This window comes from Convolutriloba macropyga, chromosome 5, assembly GCF_964194025.1.
Source record: "Convolutriloba macropyga chromosome 5, txConMacr16.3, whole genome shotgun sequence".
In the NCBI taxonomy this organism is placed as follows: domain Eukaryota; kingdom Metazoa; phylum Xenacoelomorpha; order Acoela; family Convolutidae; genus Convolutriloba; species Convolutriloba macropyga.
The window spans coordinates 19,823,088-19,839,191 of record NC_134472.1 but is presented as its reverse complement, the minus strand read 5'-3'; the positions used below and the strand labels follow the sequence as shown (position 1 = coordinate 19,839,191).

The 16,104-nt window shown below is 35.3% G+C and overlaps 1 protein-coding gene across 9 annotated transcripts in view; it reads right to left on the bottom strand.

Annotated features, from left to right (window-relative positions):
• The window catches only part of LOC142339205 (poly(rC)-binding protein 2-like), a 78,951-nt gene that overhangs the window by 2,752 nt on the left and 60,095 nt on the right, over nucleotides 1–16,104 (bottom strand). For 7 of the 9 annotated variants that reach the window (XM_075389040.1, XM_075389037.1, XM_075389041.1 and 4 more), the window contains exons 9-11: nucleotides 14,799–15,047; nucleotides 12,821–12,870; nucleotides 11,105–12,334 (exon numbers count right to left, since the gene is read on the bottom strand). In XM_075389040.1, coding sequence (XP_075245155.1) covers nucleotides 11,788–12,334; nucleotides 12,821–12,870; nucleotides 14,799–15,047 — 846 coding nt within the window. In that variant the 3' untranslated portion in view covers nucleotides 11,105–11,787. Of the gene's footprint in view, nucleotides 1–3,174; nucleotides 3,298–11,104; nucleotides 12,335–12,820; nucleotides 12,871–14,798; nucleotides 15,048–16,104 lie in introns of those variants that run through there. The other 2 variants (XM_075389045.1, XM_075389046.1) reach the window with 2 other exon arrangements.

Below are 16,104 nucleotides of genomic sequence, written 5' to 3'. Positions count from 1 at the left end.
GTAACCAAAAATTGACTACTACTAGTTTTTGACTACTAACCAAAAATTGGGAAAAAACTCATTTAATGTTTCCATACTCATGAACAGATCATTTTCGACCAAACAACTATTACATAAGTGTAAATCAAAGGAGTAAAATTTAGGACAATTGCCAGTGATAAAAAATTAAGAAAAAATAAACAACTAAATTAGAATTAAAACAAGCTTTGCCACCAAATGACGTCTATAGCGACCGCAAGAAAAACAGTCACCATGCAAGAACCTGTTTTATGGGAAATGGGGGATTTTTTGCGGGTTTCAAGGCTTCTAGCCAGGTACATAAATGTGTTATCCAGTCCAACTCTTATTAAACAAGTAGAGCTTCATTTAAAACAAGTTAATAATTATAATAAATTGTTGGTAGATTCGTGATACAGTACCATTTAGAAGTTTACAATGTACAGTTACATCAGACAAAATCGACGCTACCAGTACGCTGTTGAATCTATGTGGTTTGTCTCCGAGCGCCTATTAGAACAGTTCTGAAATTTTCAAAAAAATTCAATTTTGTATCTCCAAAGAAAAAATATTATCGCTCAAAAAATAAGCAAGCTAATAATTTGTAAAAATACAAGTAAAAAACTTATTTTTTTTTCGTGCAAAAACCACATGGCAATTTTGCCTTAGGAATCCGATCTAAATTAAACAATCAAATGCCGCAAAGACACTAATGTATTAACGCACTGCGCCATCTAGAGTAATAGTTTTCACGAAGTAAGAGTTTGCAGAGAAAATGCAGAAGATATTTTTTGCGCTGGCAGTATTGGCACATATTGCAACCTAAGAAAAAACACAGCTGGCAGATTACCAGAAAATACCCGAAATAGCGTCGTATATCTGCAGTCTAAAAAAACAGTAAAGAGAGACCAAAAAATAGTCTTTTTATTGGAGGCTCAGATGTTATATTTTGATTAACAATTTGTATAAGTAGTTATTGTTGCCTCTATCAGCTGCTCTTAAATAGCCTTCATTCAGAGTGACGCATTCATTTGACCTTATCTCTTTGAAATAAAGTAAACAAAAGTCAATTTCAAAGTGACGAAGTCATTTTCGAGAGTGAGGTAAATACGTGTGACCAAAAAAATTAATCACGCAAAGGAACAAAAATTTCGTTCCACTAAGAGCGGAAAATGACGTGACGCACGCATTTCAGTTGATATTGCATGAACGAATGAACAAAAAGTGGACGTCAAATGGTCGTAGTAAAAATCTTGACGACGAAATAATAAAACATAGCACGACAAGTCCTGACGTACAATTCAAAGAATTATTACTGACAAAACAAAAAACTAGACCTAAAACGGGCTATGAGTGAATTGGGAAAACCATTTTTAATATATCAGATCAAAACCAAAAAAAAACAAAAATCAATCTCAAAATGCCGCTAGAGACAACAAAAAACCACTAGCGAGAATCTAACAAAAAACTAGGCCTAGAATGGACTATGAATGGATTAGGAAAACCATTTAGAAAAAAAATCCGATTCAAATAAATTGAAAAAACAGTAAAAACCAAAGTGAAATTGCGGCATGTGAACAAAAAACCACTAGCGAGAAAGCGAACTTTTGTTCAAACATAGTTCTCTCACTCTACTTAAAAATTAGAGCAAAAAAATTTCACGCCGCAAAACCACTCCCTTTTTCGCTCCATTTCCTGTTTCGACGTGACCAAAATCGCTACTCCAATTTGACTTCAAAATCATGAAAATGAGTGAACAGATCTTAAAATAAGACAGCGCCCCAATACAATTCAAATTTTTTGAATTGTAAAAAAACCAAGAGAATGCCAATAATAGCCCCAGCTATCGCTGTGCGGCTATTAATAATCGTTGTCCAACTAATCATATTTTTTTAGATATAATTCCTCCTGAGCATAATGTTACAATACCTTACCTAAATGTATCCAGGTTTTCGCAGAATGTACACAATTTTTTCCAGTTGCAACTACCATCAAGCATAAAAAAGCGGGTTTGGATAGCGTATAAACAGCGCTATAATCTTATAGGAATTTTGCAACAGTTCGCGTTTACCACAATCAATATCGGTTTTGCTAAATATAGTTTTGATAGTTTTAAAAAAAACAGATTGAGACTTGTTTAATCAAGTAATAAAGACATTTTGACAGTTTACCGAATATTTTAAAAACACTGCTCGTATATGAAAAATCTAGCGATATCAAGGATCAGCAAACCAGTAGACCAGACTGCAAGCGTAAAACAGAAGTTATGGTTCAAGAATACGGAAAGTCAAGCTCTGAAATTCTGTTCATCACTGAAATAAATTGTTTACCAAAACGCAAAATTAATGAAAGCTTTTTTGGCTGAAACAAAAATGCTCCAGTTTTTCTATCATTTTGTCATCTCCATTTTATTTGAAAGCTTGTCTTAGCCAACTTCTTAACGTAGCGGACTTGTCGGTTACAAAATGAATTTTTGCAAGGTAAAGTAAACTGTATACAGAAAACAGGAAATCTTAACTGGTTAATTTTTTAATGGCTTTTGGTCAATGAGTATTTATAACTGTTGTCTTTTTTCCTGACAAACTCGAAAATATGCTCGAAGTTTTTGGTTTTGTGGTTTCTAACTCAGGTTAGTTTTTTTTCGACAGGGGTAATGTGTGCTTAGACAAATTTGTCAAAATGTAGCCAACATGATTAAGTAATGGTAACGTGACTGCGCTTGAAGTCACTGAGAACTTCGGGCGTTTATCGAGAACCGCGAACCGGTTCGAGATATTAAGTCAGAATTTCGAAGTGACTTCTGCAGAGTCACTTAACCATTACTTAAAAGACGAAACGCGCACTGTTTAAAATGATGAAAGTTAACTTCTGGGCAAGTAGGAACTTCTAGCACTGCAGATCTTCGGCATTGTAAAATATGCACGTGAGTGTTTAAAGCCATAATCAGTTTTTGGAGTTTGTTTATACATATAATGGTTTGACAGCATTTTGGTAATGTGCAGCTGGGTCGTGCAATGATTTTGCGAAGGCCGATTTGTTGCGATGGAGGTGGGGGGGGGGGGGGGGTTGAGAGGGGGGTTGGGTTGGGAGGGGGGATAGGGTGAGCGTGCGAAAGGGTAAGGGTTGGATAGAGCGGAGAAGGGGTGGGAGCTGAGGGGGTCCGGCTGGAGTCGTTACCTGGTGGCAATTTGGTGCCATGCATTATGGACTGCCTGGTGGGTGCCAGTGACTGTGACTATCCTATTTGGCCCACTGGTCTCAGTCATGGGCGATATCTTAATACTAGCCCCGGAAGAGTTTCTACAGAGACAGCAGGGCACAAACAACAGGGTTAACACAGGCTTTATTACTTACACCAACAAGTCATTCAGAGAGAAAGAGAGTTAAGGTAGAAAGGAAACTCAGTGAAACTAAACTTGAAATATCACAACTGTTTATTACCCCCTCCCCTGCAATCGTCGAGTAGATTGGGCGTATAAAATTGATATTATAGCACCCTTATAATTGTATAAAACAGCTGCACAGTTGCAACGGTAAGTTAATTCTTATTAAGATAGAGATGATTATCCAGTTTCAAAAATGAACATAATTTTCTCACAAAGGCCTATGAAAACAAACAAAAAATTTCTTCGAGGGGGGGGGGGGGGGGGGGGGGGGGGTTGGAGCAAATCTTTTCGAGGCATGCAAAAGTTTCGTTTCACTGTGATGTAATAACCCAACTGTGGTATTAAGCATTTTTTTAAAATAAAGATATTGAAGTAAAAAATTTAGTGTAGAATTTCTGCGTCACTATTTAATCATATTCGAGTCGTATATTTTTCTATTTTTTTTTAATCGCAAAGTATGAAATTTCTGATTTACATCGAATCATGATTCTGACTAAACTTACGCATGATTGCGAGCGTGATCATTCCTGCATTATCAATTGCATTTACTAATAAAGACTATGGAGTTTATAGGATTCGAACTCACTATCTCCGAGTCCTCATTCACGCTCGCAACCACTAGACCAAAAATTCGGCGACCTCGCATTTTAGTTGGTTTTCTATACCACAAGTTGGGTTATTACAGGTAGAGGAAAGATATATGGAAGTTTGGTGGGTGGGTGGGTAAAGGTACAAACAAATAACCGTGATCTCTTTCTTTTCCTTAGCCTTTTCCTTGGCAATTTAAGAAAATTGAAGCATACATATCAGCTCGTTACGCAATTTTTTTTGTGTTCTCAATTTACTATACTGCCTGCCCATAAAGTACGGCCTTGTTAAAATTTGAGATAATTTCTAAGATTTCTGACGGAAATAAGCTCGACAACGTGAATAAGTTTCATAATTCTAAGCCATTTTGTGGAGCTTCTGATGGGAACAGCGCAGAATTATCTGATCTTTACCATCATACCCCCCTACGAAATTATAGCCCCCCCCATCAAAGTATATTTAGCATAATATTGAGGTGTACGTTATAATGCCCAGGGGGATATACTGGATAATCTCAATAGACACTTAAGCAATTGCGGTTAGAGCTCAATAAAAAAATAATTAAATGGTGTAAAAGTTATATATTATTCAACTTTGTTTGAGCCGATTCGCTGCGCGAAAGAAAGGGGGCGGGGATTAATTTTTTCCAGCTGAGCGAGAGGAAAAGAAAGAGATGATTGAAGTATAAAGAAAAGGATAGAGAGAGAGAAACGCTTATAGACATTAACCGACAACATATCACATTATAGGGAGGTACCAAAGGTAGACAGTTAGGAAAAGGAGGTTGAACTGGTTACCAAGGGAAGGAGAGAGTAGAGAGGAAGTTATAATTGTTGGATTAACGTAAATTGAAAACACCCCATATCCATCACATTACCAATAATTTGATACTTTTTTTATATGATACTATTACTGACAACTGATTTGATTATTGCTTATTGTAGATTTATACTTATCAACGGATTACCTATTCTGGAATAATAATTACCCTAGTCAAGACTGGATGTTAATCTTGAAAGATGAATAGTTATGACGCAAGATTATGAAAGTTAACCATTCAAAGTTGACTGGTGTACTTCTTACGGATTATTTATAACGGGAATTATACTTATATTATGGACTGAACTTTTATACACGTATATAAAAATTTTGAAGAATGTTGATTTCCAGGAATCGTAAACTTAAATAGTTTTTTCTATTGCCTATGAGATAGACAGTTAAGACAATTACAGTTGATTCCAAACAAATAAGTCAACTATAAAACTAAAATTGCTTAAAAAGTGTTCAAAAGTGGAATGACTTAGTTTAAGGCAAATAAGTTCTATATGCATTTTACGGCTATATTTGACACGTACAACTATCTTGCAACACATACAGATGTCGGGGAGGGGAAGGGGGTGGTTGAAATCACGAAGAGAAGGTATTGTTTAAATGGCATCTTTTCGTTAAAACCCTACCCCCTCCCCGGGGAAATGTTACCCCGAAATTACATCAATTGACATATGCTATTGAGGCAGGCCTTATAATATAAGTGAAGGAGTTGAGTGTGGAAACGGTTGCGGTACGGTTTAACAGGTCAAAGGTCAAAGTTAAAGGTCAAGGTCAGATGTCAGTGTCAGAGGTCAAGGCCAAAGGGCTTATCCTCAAGAAAGGAGTCAACGGTTAAAATGTATGGAGTTAAAATTAAACTAAGCCCGGGGTGATGTTACGCTCAATAGTATCAGAATAATAAGGATGGTTGTTTAAAACTTGTTCAGAAACTTTTTTACGCTAACTATTAAATTAAATCTGTTAAAAAATCTGTTAAATTGCCGTTAAAAAATAAAATTGCTTACTAAAATTAGTTAATAAAGTTATTAAAGTTCTCTTCACTTTAGACCTGAAGATTCGAAATCATTATATACCTTTTGCTATTATAGTTCTCTCAATTTACCTAAAGTTTGCTTTTCTTCCTAACCATTACTACAGACAAATTTTGTCTTGTAATAATTTGTAATATTTGTAGCGAGGGTTTGTATGCATTTGGAGTTTTGGGTAATGTCGCGACTGAAGGGAGGGAAAAGACGCGGGAGGAGATGTTGTTCTCTTACGGAGAGGGAGGTGGGGGGGGGGGGGGGAGTTGGTTGGATGGGGGGAGCTTATATTTCGGTATTGATACCACCAATTCATAGAGCATTTTGTGACCAATAACGTGTTATATATAAACTGACATATCAAACATGTGGGTGAGTTTATAAAAATCATGAACATAAATGGGCACCGAGACCCGTTTTCATTTTTAAAAAAGATTCACAAATTTATTCTTTTTGCAATTGTTAGTTGAAAGATCTTTTTAAAAGAAAACACTGAAAGATGTCAAATAATTCTTAGAAATTGAGTTAACTTTCCAAGTTAGCGAAATTCATTTCTAACTGTTTTCAGATCACTTTTAATCATTAGCATATGCGAAGGTTTGCATATGCGTAAATAATTTGATAGCGCAAAGGATCTTCTAATAAGAGACAGAATTTTAACCGCAGAAAAAAAGAACATCAAAAAAATTTCACTTCTCAAAATTTTCAAATTTTGTGATTTAATTAAGCATCACAAAGAAAGCAGTGAAACTGCTTTCCGACATAACGCGTTTCAAAATTTTGGGAAAATATGAGATGAGAGCAATTTCCCGAACTGTCCAGTTTTTTACCGAAAAACCAAAAATTATGTCAATCAAAATGGAGCCACCAGTCAATAATTCGAAACTTTTCGAGAAGATGGAACAACTTAACGATAGAAATCCGGAATAGACAACAGAAACAAGTTTAAGGAGAAAATTTAATTAGAAAAATGACGAAATTACATGAAAGTGTTCCAATGGATAGACAAGTACTAATTTGAGAACCCAATTCTACAAGTAATTTAAGGACCAAACTATCATATCTTTATAATGCGATTCTTAAAATGTAAATGTTTAACCAAACTGTTGTTATGGTAATAAAAATTTGAATTTACATTCCATTGATTTTAAAAGAAGTTAAAATATTTGACTGTTTGCTGTCCTAAGATTTAAAGTCGAATCTTCAGATGATGGACAAAAAAATCTCGCCAATCATACAAGTTATGTCTTCTTTTTATGATATATTGGTTATCATACATGCATCATAAATGTCGTCATAAAAACGTATGTTATTTTTTATTAATAACAAACCGATCGTACAAAAATTTTTGTGTGACTCCTATTACATTCTATATGATCCGCCCAAAATTGCTTACGCTCAAAACCTTCAAGACTACACTGTCTTACGATAAGACCGTCTTAAAAATTTGAAAAACTCGTTGATTTTTTACTTATGATCAGACCTTGGCACGCTTAAGTTTCAATATCATCACATGGCGCGTTCAAAATCGCTCAAGGCAAGACTTTAACTCGCTCTCAGAGCCTGTCTCAGAGCCTGTACTCATCCCCCCCCCGTGCGTTTTTGATGATCACAAGGAGGACTTTGACCTGGGGATTACAAAGAAATTTCAACCCGGGGTTTCGATCGGATCAGATATGATGTTCGCATGTCAGCTGAGAAGTTGCAGCCTGGGTTTTGTTTTGGGTTTGAGGAATATGAGAATGGTAATAAGGAGCCCACCGCTTAGGAAAGAGAGCGTTATGGTCCAAAGGAGGCAGTAGGTTGGTTTGGGAGGGTTCTGTTGTAATGTGCATAATAGTGGTAATAAAGGGTCAGGCCATTACTTACTTCCTTAGCAGTTGTTACAAATCAAGTACCCAAGATTAGTACACTAAAAAGTAAACTATAACAAGTAATTGTTCACTTTTTATTAGCCTGAATAAACTAATTGGAAGACCTTCAGAACATTCTATACCATAGCTTTTCTTACTATATAAGTTTACTTAATTAGTATGATTTAAAATATAACACTTAACAACGATTTGAAAATTTTTGGAAACTTTGGTCAGCAGATATCAATCCTAATTTATCTAGAAATTGCCAACTTCATTAAAAAAGGGGAAACTCTTTTAGTGTGAACTATGAGCTGTAGAAAAAGTTTCTTAATTGTATTCAATTAAAACATTTATACTTAGAAGGTGTGGTCAGTTAAAATTTTGAGGAGCTATTAAAATGACCAATGTTGCCTTGCAAATCAAAAACCACACAGGAATCACTTATTTTACATTAAACTGAATCTGTTTCTATTAAACTTGATCTGTTCCGTTGACATATTCATGCTTGATTAACAAGCTGACTGCTATTGTAAATTTTTGTTGATACTGAAAAATAATTATTCTGATTTAAAAAAATAACATTCTGAAGATGACGTCAAAGTAATCTAAATACTTTGTGCAAAGGAATAGAATGGCCAAATATTGTGGGTGACTAGTTAAGGCTCCTGAACAAGAACTGGTTAGGATTGAAAGCTCTCACGTCTTTCCCATTATAGCCCCTCGGCCCCAATTCGGGCATATTAACAAAAAATACTGCGGGAGGTAGGTTAGACGTTTGTTGCCCTGCACTAAAGGGGGGTATAATGGGAAAGACCCAAAATATCAAAAAAATTAAACTGGCTCTACGTTTCGCTATAAGTTGGTATAGACTATGTACCTAAAATAGAAGAGATAGAAAGTACAGTGACAAAAAGTAGTCCAAAAAGGGGGGTTGGTAAACAGGTAGCGGAGGTGCATCGGGGGAGAGAAGGAGGAGGAGGAAGAAGATCAAGGAAGAGACGCTGCCATTGGATGACGACTTCTACAGCTCTCTGATTGGTCGATCCGTTCAGCCAATAGAAGCAAACAAGGGTACTTGTGATTGGCGGTTGCGTGCTGCATGTATCACATTCATTCATTCATCGTTCACATGGCCCAAGGGTAAAATACGCGTGAAGGTTGAGTTTAGGGTTTGAACAGAAGCTGTGACGTCATATAATCACATATGGCATAGCGAGCAATCCATACGAACTCCAAAAACACACCAGGTTAGTTAGTATATATCTGTGCTACAAAGGGTAAACAAATCACCAAACGAGAGGAAGGAGGTAAATAGTAAATAAATTAATAAATAAACAGCAACAATGAACAAACATCCGCATCGCTGAGTTGCTTTCACTTTCGGCTAATTCGAGCCCATGACACGAGGGTTTCGTAAGTCGGACGGGTAGCCGAGAACTCCTAAGAAGGGTAGAATGAAAGCATGAACAAATAGTGGAAGATTTTTGTTAAAGGACAAGAAGTCAAGGGCTCCGTATAAATCATGGGAAGGAGCTATTGCAATTTAAATCGATGCGCAAAAACGTCGGTTGCTGAATTCAAATTTTTTTTTTGGTATTTTACGTCAAAAGATCTTAGAACGCCAATATAAAAGAACATTACAAATATTCATAGAAGCGTGATCCGTTCTTCAATTAAAAATTAATATTAAGAACCGAAGATGACTAACGATATCGTCCACTTTTTGCGGTTTGCTCACTCATTTTCGGAGTGATTTTCGAGTTGAGCTGTTTTTCACTACAAAACAGGAAATGGAGTTTAAAAAGCACTTCATTTTCGTTTTGACGAAGTATTTTCAAGCATTTTTCACAAATATTTCCAGGACGATTGAGAAAGTGGTCTTTGAGATTACTTTTGTTTGGTATTCAGGAATTTTGTTTTCCTCACACGGGGTAATTCAAGTTCTATTTTCACAAAATTAAACTTCTATTAAACAACGTTTCAGTATATGAATAATGACTGACAGTGTAAAACAATTTTTACCTCTTTTCAGCGAAAGCAAATATCTCTCCCCTGTGTTAGGGGTCTAAGCAAGCGCAACTGCAGTGAAAATGCACCCGCACTAGATTCGAACCAGCATCTCTTACATGCAAGCTTACTATGCTACCCATTTACACCAACTGGTCTTAAACTCTCGAACTTGGGCATCTCCTATAACCAATTCGTATGTTCTTTCTTGCTCCTATAGGCTTCTTTTCTCCAGGTAAGTATACGTTGAACAAGTAGACCTTCTTGTCAAAGCTATGTCAAGCTTATCTTCTGCACAATTTACATTGGATTTTTCTCCCTCAACCTTCTAACACCCTGTTTTTATATGACGATTTTTTTAGAAATAATTTTAAAATCGATTGATGTCTTTCAGGGAACGAACTTGAAATGCAGTACGTCCAGCCAGCAGAACATTTTGCTATTTCACTATGTATATGCGCTCTGTGCTATAGCAGAAATTATTACAATACTTAAATTTTGTGAAACAATCAAAATTTAATATTTTTTTGCTGATTGACCAAATTATTGCCTTAATTTTTTTTTCTCAAATTTTGATGGGCTACAAAGATCTGTAACTTGAACTGTAAATCTGCAACAAGTCTTCACATCAAACATTAAAAAAATTTAACTAGGTTTTTGTGTTCATAGGCTATTAAAAGATATAGTAAAGAAAAGTTATCAAATTTAAGTCGTATCTGAAATGTGAACAAACATTTTATGATAAACAATTTATACTATTAATCATTTATTTTTTTAAGTAATAACTTTTGCGTTTTATATCAATTACGGAAAAACTGAAACTGCAAAAATTCATCACTAAATATAAGTTCGACAAAACTATGTTTGAAACACTTTTTGTTTCAACTTTTATGATGTTTTCGAGTTTATTTCGACACATATTTTAAACTGTTAGTTATTATCTGAGTTAGCGTCTATTATGAAGTCGCCCAATGTTCAGATACACAAATGAAACTTGATGACCTTACGCTATTATTTTCAAGTCAGCAACCGTTGTTTCTGCAATCGAAATTTTAATTACAATAAGCAGAAGAGCAAGGGGAAAATTTGGTACAGATGGGAGAGATTTTGAGAGGAAAGAGCTCATACAATATTGAATTAGACATGAAAATTGCACCTAATAGCCAGCGTATATTCCACTGTTGTTAAAAAAAGGAAACTGTTTAACTTTGGAATGTAATTATGTGTATAAGATCACTTGCAGGATTAATAAAATATCAAAATTCTAATAAATTTTTAAAACTTTTCTTACAAATTGGTTGTAAAAAAAGAAATGCATGAAACAGTTTCCGTTTTTTAATATTTGTTAGCTAAAATAATATAAAGCGGTCCGCAAAACTCACCTGAAAAAAGATTCGTAGAATAGAATAACCATCTGCTCATGTTCAGCCCAGTAATAACAAATAAAGATTTTTTTAACTCGAATTTGATAAAGCTGACCAAATGATATCCACAATGGCGTTTTAACAGGAAATATTGAATTCCCAACTAAAGACTGCTGAAAGCAAATGTTTTTTAGAACATAAAATTAAAAACAACAGCAAAAGCTGGTAAATCTTGATAAATAGTTTCTTAACTACTACTTCTAAATGTCTACAAAATTAACATTGAAATTTGCAATAAATAAATGAATTTACATTGAAGGCAGCGTTCGTTAATTGCAATATTAGGCATTTAAATAATTGTTTTTAACCAAAAACAACAAAAACAATAAATAATGATTGACATTTGCGTTTGTTCAGCACCACATTCGACAAAAGTAGCTTGAAATTTCGATTATATCCCATCGAAATAGAATGTTTAGGAATAAATTTTTAAATCCAATTCTATATAGTGTCAAATTAGACAGTGAAATAATTTTGGAATGTTTCGAGTAGGCTCATTTTATAGTTGCAGTGCTTTCCAATTGAATAAGTAGCCAAAAAAAAATTATTTGCCGAAAAACGATTGTCAAATACTCTTGTAACTGATAAATTTCAATCAACAAATCGTAAATTGAACCAAATAACGCGCGAATTAGGAATCGCTGAGCCAGTTGATACTAACTGAGTATTTTTCGAATTAATTAAGAGTCGAAGTAGTAACCGATCCTGAGGTCTGAGAGTTAACCGTGTTCAGAGCGACCGAAGTCTGACTAGCCGATGTTAAATTAGCCGACGAGATGCCAGAAACATCCGAAACAGTGACTGCACTACTAGCCGGACTGTTCGAGTTAGCAGAATTAGCCGAATTAGCGGTTGTGGCATGCAACTGCAATTGCATCATACCGTTTGCCGAGGTTCCGTGATGTTGATGGGGTGTTACCAGGTGTTGATGTTGTTGATATGCAGACATTGCGGGATGTTGATGATAAGCGGACGCTGCAGTCGCAGCTGATATGAACCATGGCCAGTAAATAGCAGCCGATTGATAAGCTGCCAGGTTGTTGAGATATGCAGCGGCTGCAATGTTTTGCTGTTGTTGATGTTGTTGATGATGATGTGAGAATTGATGATGGTGGTGGTGATGATGTTGGGAATGGACATCGGTCGAGATCGCTCCAGAGTGCCAGTCGGCGGGTGTTCCGGCCGCACCTCCGCTAGCGCTGTTTCCCGAACCCACACTTGTACTGTTGTAGTCAAACATTATCACACCTGTTTCCTTTTCCCAAGTTATTTATTTGTATTTATTTGTTTATGGAGTTTGATTGCTCAAAGTATGCGATGTCTCTTTTGAGAAAAATACAACGCCGCAATACATTTGTGCGAACAAAACTTATTTCTCAGAAAATGAAAAACAGATCTGAACAAATAAAATTATCAAAAATTTTCGTTAATCTTTAATACCAGCTTTCAGCCCGGAAAATTTTAAATGTTTTAAAATATTTTGAGATAAAATTGGGATAAATTGGAAATATCAAACTCAAAACCCAGATTATGAATGACACGAGATTAAGCATCATGGCCGATTTCCTATCATTACATGCGCACGAAACAATTTTTTCATTATTATTACGTTAAAAAAATCATCATCAATGTCGTCAAAAAGGTGCCGGGATATATCGGCATTTGTTGACATTTCTGTTTAACTTCTGCTAAAAAAAAGAAGTACTGACCTGATATCATTAATTCTGTTGCCGTGTGGACCAATCACACACCCGATGACCTGAAAACAAACTAGTTTCGGACATTCAAAAACACTGCATCTATTGAATGTCAGTTACTACATCTATTATCAATAAATTTTGCTGTAACTATGGTGTAGCTCAACTTAAAAAAGTACTAAAACCCTAAGACCGCAAGTGATTTTAAAAATGCAGAGGCCTATGTTTTAGCATAGTCTATAAATCAAATGCCTGAAAACGCTTGAGTGAAACAAATTAACAGGTAGCATTTTCTGTTTCCCCTTTTGAAAGGGATCAAAAATGATGTTTGTAAAATTTTGTCAAACCAAGACGACGCTCAAGTCGCTACATTCTCTGGCTAAAATTTGTTTTATTTTACACAGGTGTCATATATGTCCTCGGGACCATTCATACTGTACATACATGACTTGTTGGTGCGATCCTACTACGAGACCGAAGAAATCACATATGATCCTAGACGACTATCAAGAATCATACATTTTTTCCTTTTGAGTTTATAAGTCACACAGAAAAAGCATCACTTAGGTGATTCTGCGACATCACATTGTAGTCCGCCAAAAGACTCCTAAGTTCCATTTAAATTTGTGTGCTCAATAAAAAGAAGACTATCTAAATTAATAAAGTTTTGATAATCTCTGAAGCTAGTTTACACCTATAAATGTCCATTTGTAAGAAACATAACAAGTTTCCAAATGACTTAAAATTCTTTACATATAAAATCATTTTCTAAATAGATATACAATCCAAAGATTTTGATATAGCGCACCCAACGGATCAAGAGGTAGACTGCACATGCGATTTATTAAGTTTTAATGCCCTATTATTTCTTTATACGGTAATTTGTGGCGCCAGTCAATGTTTTATTTGTCATTTTTGACCTTGTCTTGTATAACTTCCCGAAATCTTTTCAACTTTTACAGAAAATGAAGGTTATAAAACATTTTGGTTTTCAAACTTTTTTATGATTCTTGAATGATTTCCAGGAAATCATATGTAATCGCTTTTTGACTACTAACAAATAACACAAATCATATATGACTTAGTATTATTAACAAGAACCATATATGACCTCGTATGAAATCAAAGAAGGTTGTATGATGATTAACATTGGTCCCTGTTATACAATTTTACACAAAACAATCGATGCTGATTGAAATTGATATAACTCGAATCGCAAAAATTCTTAAACTATTTTTATTGTTTTCATTTTGTAATGTGTATTGTGAATATCAACTAAAAATTTCTCTAGGAGGGTTCTATTAGTTTTCCATCCTGAAAAACGACAACGTGGTTTTCAGTTTCTTGTATATTATCTTCGAGCGATAAGGTTCCATGATTCTTACTTTTGGTAAGTAAGTTGATTCAATTATGGTGAAAAAATACAACCCAAATGCCGCAAATTCCAGTGCATATCTACTGTTCTACTGAAACTTTTTAACCTCCTATTTGAGATTCCAATGGCTGTATCAAATTGACTGTATTTGTTTCTGTTTGGGTTTTGTTTTCTGGGAAAGTCAGCGAAACACTGGATGTACTATTTACGCTTGCTATACGTAAGTTTAAGCTGGGCCAATTTAGACTGGTGAGTTGTATTCGGACAACTATTGGATTAGGACGATTATCTCTTACTTATAAGCATAGTGTGCTAAGTATCACACCAAATGGTCTGCAGCTTTCAAAATTGGGCAGCTCGTATTAGTCCATCTCTTGCTATTTTATATGCCTCTAGCCAAGCATACGTTCAGCAAGTAGATCTTGTCAAGCTAGGTGACGTTTATTTTATGTACGATTTACATTAGGTTGTTCTCTCTCAACTTTTCAGCAGCATTTAGTTTTTTTCTACCAAGAATATAAAAGACATTTGGAGATGTACTGAGAACTAAGCGAAACAAATTTTGTCCCTCAACCTTTAAACACTTCCAAAAATTACGAATACGTGTGGACATACATCATTTGGAATTGTAAGTTCCTGGGTAGTCTGCGTGGAATGTGTTCCGGCCGCACTTGAGACTCCGGGTGATCCAGCACCCCCTGTGCCTACAGCTCCAGAGGCACCTGCTGCTCCGCCCAGAGTACCCGCAGTTCCAAATGCGCCCAGAGGGGAGGTGGCCGCTGTGGCTCCCAACTGCATCATGGCCGCCGGCTGAAGGAACGATCCGTAGAAGTTGGACAGTTGAGCTGCTTGAAGCTTAGCCAGCTGAAAATGGAACATTGTTTTATTTTCAACGTTTTCCGCACCACACCCACCAAACTCACCTTCTTTTACCAAGATTTTTTGAAGACCCGATTACGGGAATCCAGAATTCTAACATATTGGTTGTGAAGTCGTCACTTAATCTATTGAGTCATATATCTTCTATTGAAAGTATAGTACACAAATTCAAGAGCTACTGCACTATTTTCAATAGCAGCCTTCCCCAAGTGTGGTAAGAACGCTAAATCATGTGCAACGATGATTAAGTGAAGATTTACTGAAAACTGGTATAGTAAAGAATCATTACTGTCTACAAGATTTTAACTGAGCTATTATAGAGAACACAGCTGCTTATAGACAGAACGGGCCGCTGAAAGGCTTGTCAAAGTTACTTTTTTTTTAGTTTGAGAACGTTTTGTACAACAATAATTACTGAAAACTGCCAAGCTACCACCATCTCTGCTAACTTCCGAGAAATTCATCAGAAATGAATATTTTGCTCAAAAAATGTTTCAAATTGTACCTCGTAAACAAAGATAACCAATTTTTGAAGAGTGAACTGAAGGTTTTCTTGATAGCAAAAAACCCAATAGAAAATGAGAAAAACCTTTAGTTAAATAATTTAAATTTTTTATTTTGAAATGTTTATGTTGGAGGTATCTGCATTTAATTGTATAGCATGCTGAAACATTGCCATAAAAATGACGGATGGAATAAATTTGAAAATTCTTGAGGTAATTTGGATGCCCCCTTGAAGGAATGTTGGTACGTTTATTCTGATTTACTAGCTCTGTATTTACGCAGATTTAAATGCGTTAAAAATTCAAGTAAAAATTTTTAAAAGCTTTAATTTTTATACAATTTCTGGCTTTGAAAACAACGAAAACCAATTCTGGTGCAATTAACGTATTGAATTCTTAAATTCTGCAATTTTCGGACCAAAACATTTGGCGTCTGGTGTTGAAATTTATTGAGAAAAACAAAAATTTGCTGATGAAAACCTTGCAAATTGCAGTTTTTGATTTTACGAACGGAGATATTCAGAGTCACTTTTTGAACA